Source organism: Mustela nivalis, assembly GCF_964662115.1.
Source record: "Mustela nivalis genome assembly, chromosome: 11".
In the NCBI taxonomy this organism is placed as follows: Eukaryota; Metazoa; Chordata; class Mammalia; order Carnivora; family Mustelidae; genus Mustela; species Mustela nivalis.
In genome coordinates, this window is record NC_139030.1 from 49986862 (window position 1) to 49998886 (window position 12025).

The window sequence follows — 12025 nt, forward strand, 5'->3', positions numbered from 1 at the left end:
GATATATGTTGTATGTTATATATATGTGTATATATATGACATATAAATATAATACTACCTTTCCAGTAATCAAAATGATAACTGGGATTTAAGGAAAGTTTGCAAGAAACTAGGGATGATGTGTGTCCTAAAATAAATCCTGTCCAGGATGATGAGACAAATTACCCACAGCAGCCCAAGAGCGCTTAGAGAAAATGTCACTGACACTTGACTCCTAATACTTATCTTTATTATGAAAAGTGTTTCCAAAGTAAAATGATCCTCATAATGATTGCTTCCAGAGATCAAGAATGAATAATTATATTTTCATATAAAAATCAGCAAAACACAGTAACAATACATAAAATAATTCTAATTGGCTAACAGTACATCATTCCATTTCTGACAGAGATGCTCAAGCACTGAATTGTCTTAAGAAAACAAGTTAAGCTTTTGTCACCTATCCTATTTCTCACTGCAAATTGAAAAAAAAAAAAAATCAAATCCCCAACGAACCCTCTCCCCCTTTGCTTGGCCACAAATGGCTACGGAGGTAATTGATTCTATGGGCACACCAAGAGCTGATGAGAATCATAGGCTTAGAGGCTTTACGAAACTTTTGGAAATCAGACTTGGAGGGGGTATTCCATCTTCAATGAGTCTCTAAGTTAAACTCCCAGAATTGCCACAGAACTGTTGCTATTATAGAGCTCATTTATCTTTGGTAACTAATCTTTAAAAGCCTCTAATTTTTTAAGGGCAGTTTTACGACAGTTTAGAAAAATTACTGTAGATCCAAGAGAAAAAAAGATGATCTGAGTCTAATCTTTCACTTAACATAGAAATCATACCAACAGCTGTGGGCCCTGGTTTCCAGGCCATGCAACATACAGCAAAACAGGAAACCAAGCTTTCATGAGCCTCTGGAGGTAAACACGATTACACAGGCCCAATACTTTTTAAGAAAAATGGAATCAGTCGGAGAAAAGAAGTGTGGTCAACCACTGATCCAAAGTCTGTTGGGAAGCTGATGGCAGATAAGTGACAATATTTTGGTTTCTTCTTATCAAGAGTTCCAGGAGGCTGAGAGGAATGTGGGTGGATGAGATGAACAGATAGATCTTGGGCTAACTGACCCCTCCCATCAGTTCCTGGCAATCTTGAGAAGACCCGGTCTTGTGAAGATGCCAAACGACAGGCCATCTGGCTGCAGAGACTTGTATTTCTTTGAGCTGATGGGAGTCCTAGCTTGTGGCCCTTTGCTAAGCCATTCCTTTCAAAGGCTTCAAGGCTGAACTTCAGTTACAAAGACCTGGAAAAGGTTCAGGTTGTTCTTTCTGTGTCTGCGGAGCTTACAAATTGTTCCTTATAATGCTTTATGTCCTCTAATCAAGTTTTCTCCATGAAAACCAGCATCAGCGATGTTCCCTCTGAATATATATGAGAGACGTCAAAACTGCACAGAGTGAACAAATGGATAGTCCTCCCCGGTGTCTACTGAGTGTCCCTTAGAGGAAGAGAGGGGACTGTGTACATAAAGGCGGACCACAGGGTCCTTCTCTGGCGGCTTCCATCAAGAACTACTGTGGCCACAGTGAACCAGTACCAATTACTATCTGCGGCATTATGCATGACCCCAAGGACTGTTACGATTACTGAGGGTATTCCTTTCATGAACAGCATATGATGGAGAGCAAGTGTAATAGCCAGAGCTAACTGCATTTTCTCGTCCCACACGAGTTACCTAAAAACTGAAGCGGCTTGTCATCACTTTCTCATCAGGCTGAGTTTGACCTAATTTGGTTTTCTCTTAATTGAATGTTCTAAAGATTTCAGGGACACTATTTATCTACAGAGCAGAATCAGTCAAAGACAAAGAAAAAAAAAAGGTAAGCTAATTAGTATCGTTAAGACCTCAACTATCACAGGAAATGTAAACATTTAACCTTTTGTTTCCAAAGGATTTCTTGAAGCCTCTCCGGATATTAATGACATCATCACATACACAAACAAACAGAATCTCTTATCACCTTTGGAATTATTCTGTATGCTTCAAATTAAGAAAAAAACACTCAAATATTCAGGCAACTTTGGCATTAACATTCTGAGAAAGGGACAAAAATAACTATCGATACAAAAACAGAATGGGAACAATCATGGGGGTCCATAAAGGCTTCTCAGAAGAGCTCTTTTGCAAAGATTCAGGTAAACTGAAATCTCCTTTTTTACATCAGCCCAAATAACGATGAGGTTCAAACACAAGAAGTAAGAGATCCAGGCCCTTCCTGCCTCATGTGAAAGCATGTAGTTCATTCAAACCCAACCTCTACCAAATACTCAGAATGCAAGTTGGCAACAGAATGAGACATTCTGAGGATCACCCACCGTTTTGGCTAAACATGGTCTGATTTTATCTCACTAAAGAGTGATTTCTCTCATCCAACTTCTTGCTTTCTTTGGGGAGTCTACCTTTCTTCCTAGCCCACCATTCTCTGATACCTGTTTCATTATCTGATGGTACCTGAGGACACCATCTGTCTAGCAGCCCGGCAGGAATTGGATGAAAACAAAACCTTGGGGTGAAACAGCACCTATATGCATTTTCCCCAACATTCAGCTTAATCATCCAAAATACTGACAGTTATTCAATTCTCCACATGTGTACCACTAAATTTGGAAATGTGAACTACATTTGGCTTATATGCTGACCTTAGGTCCTCTGTGATCTTAGCCTGAGGCAAGAGAAAAGATCCTACCAACTCTCATCTGGGTGAGTGGCATGAACAGGAAGTTGAGAGGGAGGTGGGAAGTTTCTCTTATATACAGTGGATAGTTTTTATGAAAAGAATATAGATAAGGATGAGTCAGTGCTCTTTTGGTTTTATGTTTTGGAGAAACATAAATGTACATACATAGATCACACACTGTCATATCATTTATTGACCCACGGCCAAATTCTACTTGTTTTCTACTTTTTTTTCTCCACTAAGAGATCTAGAAAAGCTATATAGCATTAGAGAATAAAATATTACTTTTTCTAGACTCCTTCCTACACACCCCTTGGTATCCTGGAAGGGTTTGAATATGACCCGGAGGAAGGAGCTATCAACACGGGCTAAGGTAATCAATGGGAAACAACACTGTCAGTAACCTACAGCTGCATATACAAAACGCACTTCCGAAGCTATGGCCTGGCACAAGTAGAAGATAAGATATCTCACATATTTTTCTCTCTCAGTCTTATCATGCCACCATGATAAGGGGAAGGAGTAGAAAGAAATACATTATTTTGCATCTTAACAGGTCTACAAACATCACTTTGATTAATCAAAAAAGAACTCTTTGCCCTAAAATGCAAAATGAAATAAAAATCTATAGATACATAGGGGACTGTGTTAAGTGAACGTCACTGGTCGCTGAAGCTCCGAGTGTTCTCAGTCCTCCTTCCAAGGGACTTTTGGGAAAAATAAAAAATTGCTTAGATTTGCCTTTGCTAAGGACAGACTTGGTTTACGTCTTTCCATGCAACTGCCCCAAACCATTAATTTATGAGCCAATCTTTTGAAATTATTCTTCTGTGGTAGAGTATTAGATGACCCGAATTTGAACACATGGTGGTTCTCTGGTTTATTTCTCCCTTTGAAGACTTGCCCCAGACACTACAGCAAGGTACAATTCACTTTTCTTCCCCATAGTTTAGTTGATAAGAAAGGAAACTTGCACCGTCTCAACATTTTTCAGCTGTAATATGCTGTTTCATTTTATATATCTGCATTTTAGCAGATGTTCAGATGACTAACAAGAAATTTTGATGTTTTATGACTGGTCCCAAACCATCCACAAATTACACTCCTAAACATACCCCTGTTTTGTGAAATAAAGTAACAAGGTTTTACGAGAAGAATTAGTTGCTTCGTTTTCTCAATAAACAAGCAGACATATGTCTAAGGCTCTTTAATTATCATTATGGGCCTTATCAGAAACAGACTATTTCATATATAGGTGGGGAAAGATTTAATATTACGGCGTGAGGTTTTTTCTGTTTGGGGGCATTATCTTAATTATTAACTCAGAGATTGCAAATTGTGGGCACAAAGATTTATTTCAATTTTTTCAAAAGTTTGAATCGAATGTGAATGGTTGTAGGACATGCACTCCTTAGTATTTCTGATGCTGTGGTCTTTACTATCCCCTAACTCACACATTTATGCTATTTACTACATTGCGGTGTTAGACTCTTGTTTTGTTTTGTTTATGAAATAAGTGTTTGTAATACCTTTTTATTCCCCCTTACTAAAAGTTGAAAGGGAAGAGATAAAATCTTTGGTTTATGTGAATGGTTTTCTTATTTATACATAAATAACACTGCTGTGTCAGGAGACTATAGCAACTTATTTTCAGCAGCTTTCTCATTGCTGATATTGCCATAGTCCAGTAGAATTTAATTATTTTTTTTTGGAAATAGTTCCGTTTGAATAAAAAATCCTGGAAACCGAACAAGTCTTCAAAGAAGCAAACCAGAGGGCTTCAGGTGCAACACCGCTCAGTTTCTAGCAACAGGAGAGTCAGTCTGGGTCATATTTAAGGAGAAAAGACAAACAGTAAAATTGTCCTTCTCCCATTGGCTTTATTTTGCTCAGAAAAATCCAAACACCAAGATCAAATACTAGATAGCGCACTTCCTCGAATGCTGGCTGCAAAAAAGCGCTTTGGGCTACAGCTGACCTTTGCCAGCTGTTCAAAGTTCCTTTGCTGCGCCAAAATATACTTAGCTTCTTCTTTTTTTTTTTCATGACATGACAGGAGATTGTGGCAATTATAGGGGTAGTGCTGAAATCTGGTTGAAATCCGCTTTCTCTTTCTGTTATTCTCAGAGCATGGGACAAATTCCCAATAGTAAGAGCAATTTCATTGTCTCTAACTATGACCTTAAGCAAAGGTCCTCCTTCAGAGCCAGAGCACTGACCTCATAAGAGGGAATAAAAACAACAACAACAAAAACACACAAACACACACAAACCTCTGTAACCTACAAAGTTCATCTCCAGCTGGCTACTGTACTCACTGGGGATATCCTGGCCGTGTGCACAAGAAATGATGCCTATTCCATAGCAATTTAATACAAAACAATTTTTTAAAGTTCTCAAAAAACCATAGTCTTGAATTTGAGCTGTGCAAATCGACCATGAAGAGTGGCAATTAAAAAGCCTAGCTCATCCTGCTGAAACTTTATACAGGGAAAATGGTCACTGAGGCTATATAGGCAATTTCAAAACCGGCACAGTAACACAAAGAAAGCAAACCTATTCGGAGCAGTACGAGAATCTTGCACTGGGTTTTGCGTGCTCTAAGTGACAAGGTAAGCTGCGACTCCTATCAAACTGAGTTACAGCAATAGAAAGGGGTAGAAGCACATGGAGCATCTCCCTCACTGTCATGAACCCAGAGAGTAAAAGGGATGAGGAAACCCTCTTTTGTCCACAGATTTACAAACAAAAAAGAAATATAAATAATATTCTAAGACAGTACAAATGCAAATACTGTTCCCTTGTGTCAATCACATACAGCATGCCTACGTAGAGAGAATGGTAATTCTTCTTCATTCACAGACAGGACATATGGCAGTGCACTATTCAAAATGCTTTGATAATCCTAATTTTTTTTTTTTTTTCTGGTGCTGAGATATAATGAAAGGAACTGCATTTGCAACTTATTAAATACTTCCAGGAACAAACAGTTCACTTTGTTCGGGACTTGTAGTTTTGAGGAACTAATCATCCACAGAGCAAGACCCAGTCAGGAGGTACCCGTTGGTACCGCTGGTCCCATTGGTGGTGGTCGCCGTGTGAGGGTTCTTCCCTGGAGGTTCGGAGTCTTCCTCATCTGAGCTGGACTCGATATCACTTCGGTCGTCCTTGGACACCTGTGGAATACAAGAAGGTGCGTGTAACCAGCTCCTAAGGAATCATCAAGGTATGGCATGGTCAGAAGAGTACGCGTAATCATCCATGAAGGGAAACAGATGCAAACGTGAAAAATCTAAGAGGATAGGTACACTGCCGTAATAGTTAGTTCTCCTGCAGGGGAGATATGCAATTTGGGTGAGGAAGTCAGTTATTGAGGAATGGAATGTAGGTGGGTTTAGGTATTACAGGGGCCTAGGCATTAAGGTACCTTTGCACAGTGAGAATGTACTAGATCCTGAAACCCACTCTTACAGGTAAAGTGACGTATTATAAAATTGGAATGGTATTATAGGAATTTGGTACAAATGGATCAATTTACTCTCACACATCACATTCCCCTTGAGAATCTTGTAAAGGATTCGCTGCACTAATGGAGGGATACACAGGTTCAGATAATTTAAAGCATCATTCTTGTTTGGCTTTGTAATATATTATTTTACGACTTAATTTTTCTCTCCTGTCTGCCAAAATTAAGTAGAAATTTTGTTTTATATACTATGTAACAACTCATGGAGGCAGGAGGCATTTTCGGAACCTGCTGGGTGAGGTCTAGTTTAAAATTAGATTTTAATTTTAAAATCTTTTAAAAATGTAAAAACTTTAAAATTTAAAAATTTTAAAAATCTAGTTTAAAAGTAGATTTCCCAAAGAAAATCTACTGACCAGATCATCACAACTGGACTTCCATCATTCCAGAGTTCTTCAATCCTCTACCCAGTCTCATTATGTAATGAGGATAGCAGGCTCAGGCACCAGCATATGTGCTATTATAAAGGACAAAGTCATAGTCTAGCAAGGAAGTAATTTAGGGAGAGATTAAGAAAACACTCAACTGCTTTTAAAATTAAAATAGTTTGAACCTCCTACTCCATCCGTCTAAATTATGGTAAGCATTTTTACCCAACATGCCTGAGGGCCTCTGAGTGAGCCCTGTTCACTTGTTTTTTGAGTTGGGTGGTAAGTTGGTAAGTTGGTAAGACTGTGTCTGCTGGAAAGAGCAATGGGTGGTTAAAGGGAGCTGGAGGCCTGGTGGCCTGGCTTCCTCAAAGCTTCCCCAAATCCAGCTGCCTGTCTTTCTCTAAGAAGTGCGCTGGCAGTCTCCTGGGAGGTGTATCCGAATGAACTGGGGGCTTTTTCACATCACGTCCTCCCTGTGCCCCCCATGCCGCCCACTGGAGAAACCACTGTGGCTTCAGGACAATGTCATCTCTGTTAGGTGGGTGGGGAAGAGGCCGTGTGAGAGCTCAGAACTGCTGTTCCTTTCTCACCAGAAACAACCAAATAAAAATGGTACAAATGGACTGCTTTCCAATGCCCCTCAGATTAGACTGAATGCACACGGACCGTCTCCAAGACTATTTAGATACTGAAAGACCAAAAGGACTGAATTGTTTAGGGTACTTGAACCTAACAAACATGGATCACAAAGACAGCATGAGAGTAAAGCCCCACGACATTGAGACATCCATTAATCATAAATTAAGCTGGTAATAGGAAAGAAAACTCCAGTTTCAGAGAGTGATCAATTTACATCTACATGCTTGGGTTAGATGATTTTTAATTTTATTTGGAAAAAAAAAAGGATGCTTATGTCATTTTGAAGGAAAGGAATAATTTAGAAGGTCTCAAAGTAACCCATAGAAAAACAGAATTCTTAACCCATGGCCAAGATGAATCTAACTGTCCTAGGTGAACAGCAAGGGCAGATATTCTGAAGCCTGGCATCTGCAATGAGATTAATAATCGTCTCTTGGTAAGACTCTGTCTGCTGGAAAGAGCAATGCAGTAAGGATACAAGTAATCGGATCCACCTGTCCTTGGTTACTGTTACCATGAGGACAGCACTGTGCATATTGATGTAATTTGTATCCAGAGGAGGAAAAGGAGCTTTTAACAGAAATACAGATGCTCATTTTTTTTTATTGTGTTATGTTGGCCACCATACAATACACCATTAATTCTTGACACAGTGTTCCAAGATTCATTGTTTATGTAGAACACCCAGTGCTTACAAGTGCTCATTTTAAAGAATAAGAGGTCACAGAGGAAAAATGAACTTTCTCTCTGAACATTTTATTGATCAAAATATTTTAGATTTATATAAGAGCTGATACTGAGAACTGGCTGCACAGTACGCGACTAGATGTCCCAAGTCCCATGGAAGGGGCCAGCTCTGTTTACCTCACTGAGAACAAGGTGGTCAGGGCAGACCGGGGCAAGAGCTGACGCTCGGGCCTCCATTCTGGTCCATGGTGATCCTCTCCCCAACTTAGTTTTGTTTCTTCTACTTCACTTTTGTCTATTTCTGGGTTTTTTTTTTTTTTTAGCAAACATGTTACACACTGATGAAAAAAATTCCTCTCCTTCTGTTGGATGGTGCAAAATTTAGCAGAATGCAAGCTCTTGCAAAGGGCACTATTCACTGAGCTGTTTCTAGTATCCCTTGCACCTGGTGGGAGCCACAGTTCAGTGAAAGCTTCGGGTCAGTGCCAACTTATTAGCTAGAACAAGACGCATGGAAACAAAAGCATTTTTTTCTGAGTGCCCTCCAACAGGCTAACGCGGCACCCGGAACAAGGAGGGAGAGAGAGAGGTATGAGGAACTTACATGTAAAGGGTTCCACTTCCCAGCCTTCCAGGGTGGCAGAAGGAAGAGAATAAACAATGAAAGTAAGAAAATGTCACAGAGAACATTCTGGAAAAGTCACTGTTCCCAAGAAACGTTATTTGAATCAGCCTCATGAGTCCATATTTAAACAGAGAGATTTAACTAAGTTTTATTGGAAAAATCGTAAATGGGCATACTGCATCATAAAAGGAAAGAAGTTATTAAATTTCTGTTCAGCACAAGTTTAATCAGAGAAGAACCATGGGAGACAGAGGGAAAGAAAGAACACGACAAATAACATATCATTTAGTTTAAAATTATAAATGCAGATCAGTGGAAATCATCAGCAAACCAATGCTACAAACTTAAAAAAATTAACTAAGTAGAAGAAAAACAAAATTTTGGTTTGTGTTTCCAGGAGCTTATGCTAAATTATGAAGAAAAAATATAAGATTTCATAAAATTCAAAATGATAGTGTTCTTGTTGATTAAGAAGAAGCAAAAAACACAATTTTCTGGGATGTATCAGAAACAGTAAGTTTCATCTTACCTTGCCTTTTGAAATAGCTTTGCAAGCTATTTTTACAATTAAGTAAGACCAGAAGCAGTTCAAGCCTTGTATTAGCAGCAGAAGCAGATTAAAAACCCACCAGGAAGGGTAAGGTCCAACAATCTCCCAGCTTTCAAATAATGTGGTATTTAACACCCTAAGGAAAAAGAGAAAAGAATCATGGAACACAACTTTTCCGTCTGCCTTCCAAGGAGCGTCAACTGCCGTCCAGAAGCACAAGGCCAGCAATACCCACTAATTAGATCCGCCCTGCAAGGATGGTCTGAAGTCGGACCAGGTACTTAGAAGAGTCATCGCTGTAATGATGTCCCTGGTGTCATAACATCCATTATTTAAGCTCTAGCTTGAGCCAAGGGCTTCAGCTCTTCCTTCGCCTGCTGTCATTTCCTCCGCTCATTTCCGTCCCATTTTTTTGGTTGTGACGCTCTCTCTTACTACTTGTTAAAAGGTCTGTTTTGTTTTCAAAGTTGCTTTTGGTCCTTAAGTAAGCGTGAGGAATACCATTCGATAACATTATAGTGCAAGGGGGAAAGAAAGGGTTAATTAATTCCAGAGACACTCATTAATAAGTCTAAACTCTATGCGTAGCACAGCAGTGGTCAGAATGCACTTAAGACCCAACCCCTGTCGTCAAGTGGTTTACAGTCCAGTTGGGGAGACCCTATAATGTACTTAATTTTATAAGCCTTCCTCTGGGAAAGAATTGACAACTGAAAAATATCATTGTGAAATGATGCTTGAGATAAATATTGGAATGGTTTTTTAAAAAAATTTTATTTTGGGGGCACCGGTTGGCTCAGTCGGTTAAGCGTCTGCCTTTGGCTCATGGCACGATCCCAGGGCCCTGGCATCGAGCCCCCGCATTGGGCTCCCTGCTCAGCAGGTAGCGTGCTTCTCCCTCTCCTTCTGCTTGCCGTTCTGCCTACTTGTGCGCGCTCTCTCATAGATTAAAGATTTTTATTATTTATTTATTTACTTTATTTATTTATCTGTCAGAGAGGGTGAGCTCGTGCAAGCACAAGCAGAGGGGGCAGCGGGCAGAGGGAGACTGATGCGGGACTCAGTACCAGGACCTTGGAATCCCTACCTCAGCCAAAGGCAGTTGCTTAACTGACTGAGCCACCGAGGCTTCCCAATAAATAAAATCCTTAAAAAAGAAAAGATTTTATTTTTATTTATTTACTTGAGAGAGAGTGCTCAAGCAGGGGGATAGGCAGAGAAAGAGGAAGAAGCAGACTTGGGCTGAGCAGGGAGACTGATGCAGGGCTCAATCTCAGGACCCAGAGATCATGACCTGAGGCGAAGGCAGACACTTAACCAACTGAGCCACCCAGGCACCTGGATTGATTTTTTTTTAATTACTTGAATATAACGAATCGTGTATATATGAGGTGGGCAAAAGTATTCGAAGTAATTAGTTCTCTTGGTAACCTACAATCAAGAGCAGAATGGGCAGCCACCTGGGGCAAACTCATAAGACAAAGACCCCCTTTGTAAGAACAGAAAACAGACAGAAAATTTTAATATATGAAAGAGTGCGATGCATGCTTTGAGAGAGGTTAAGAGGAGTACTTTGTCAATTCACTAAAGGGAAAAAAACCCTCAATGTGCAGTTGGGATAAGAAGTAAAGAAAAAGGGAGAGTGAATAATAGACACAAACAGGCTCCCTGTCCCTAATTTCAGCAACCCACATTTACAGACCAGAATGAAATGCACAGAGTATATCTAGATCCTGTCACACTAGTTGTCTCTCAAGAACAATATACAATAAACATGGATGTTAAAATCTCAAAATCAGTAATATGGAATTAAATTTGACAATTCATTTCAAGTATATTAGTCTTCAGTATAGTAGAATTCATGCTGGTGGAAGGGGACAATATTAGGAAAACTGTTAATATAATGTATTACACCCATAGGCCAAACTGGGACAAACCTAATTATTTCAATAGCACTGAAAGACAGTTGGTAATGTTAAATTCCCCATTGTTGATGTTTAAAAATTAGAACTCAAAGGATTTCCTTAATACGATTTTTACCCAACTCAAGTCAGACATTGCCTTCATATTTAACAACACCACAGTTACTGCCTTTATAATCAGGAACAAACCACAGCCAGCTAGCATCACCTGTATTATTTAACACTATCTGGAAAGTTCTGGCCTTGAGTGTGGCAGAAAGTCAAAGACTTCATTTCAAATACGTAAACATTAAACCTCTGTAACTGTTTTAGAAACAACAAGCAATCAAAATTTCCAATAGTAGGGAATGGTTAAGAAATTAGTTTTCATTCTTATTCCAGAAATTATGAACTCACTCAAATATTAAACAGGTTTCAAGAGTTTCTTATGATAGAACAAAATACATAGTATCACCTCAACTTCATAAAATAAATGCTATTGACCCTTGAACAACACAGGTTAGGGGCACCAACCCTCTATGTAGTCAAAACTCCATGTGTAACTTTCGACTCGCCAAAAATTTAACTACTAATAGCTTACTGTTGACCAGAAACCTTACCTATAACAGTCAACACATATTTTGTATGTTATATATATTATATACTGTCTTCTTTCAGTAAAGTTAGCTAGAGAAAGAAAGTATTAAGAAAATCGTAAGAAAAATTCATTTATAGTACTATACTGTATTTATTGAAAAAAAAAATCCATGTATAAGCAGACCCGTGCAGTTCCAATCCATGTTGTTCAAAGCCAACTGCAATTGTAACTACATGCCCCCCCACACAGAAAAACGGAAAATTATAATGCCTTGAGAAGAATTAAACAATGCCATTATAGGCTTTTTTTGGTGCATTAGAGAATTTTGTATTTTCTTCTTTACAATCTTCGTTTTTTCCAAATATATCACAAATAATTAGAAAAAAATACAAGTTATTTGAA

The 12025-nt window shown here is 39.0% G+C and overlaps 1 protein-coding gene across 2 annotated transcripts in view; it reads right to left on the reverse strand.

Moving 5' to 3' along the window:
• Positions 1-212: 212 nt before the first annotated feature.
• The window catches only part of CERS6 (ceramide synthase 6), a 314028-nt gene continuing 302215 nt past the window's right edge, over positions 213-12025 (reverse strand). Inside the window, exons 9-11 of one of the 2 annotated variants that reach the window (XM_082689255.1) lie at positions 9104-9260; positions 8554-8577; positions 213-5902 (exon numbers count right to left, since the gene is read on the reverse strand). In XM_082689255.1, the coding sequence (XP_082545381.1) occupies positions 5750-5902; positions 8554-8577; positions 9104-9260 (334 nt within the window). In that variant the 3' untranslated portion in view covers positions 213-5749. The remainder of the gene's footprint in view (positions 5903-8553; positions 8578-9103; positions 9261-12025) is intronic. The other variant, XM_082689256.1, reaches the window with a different exon arrangement.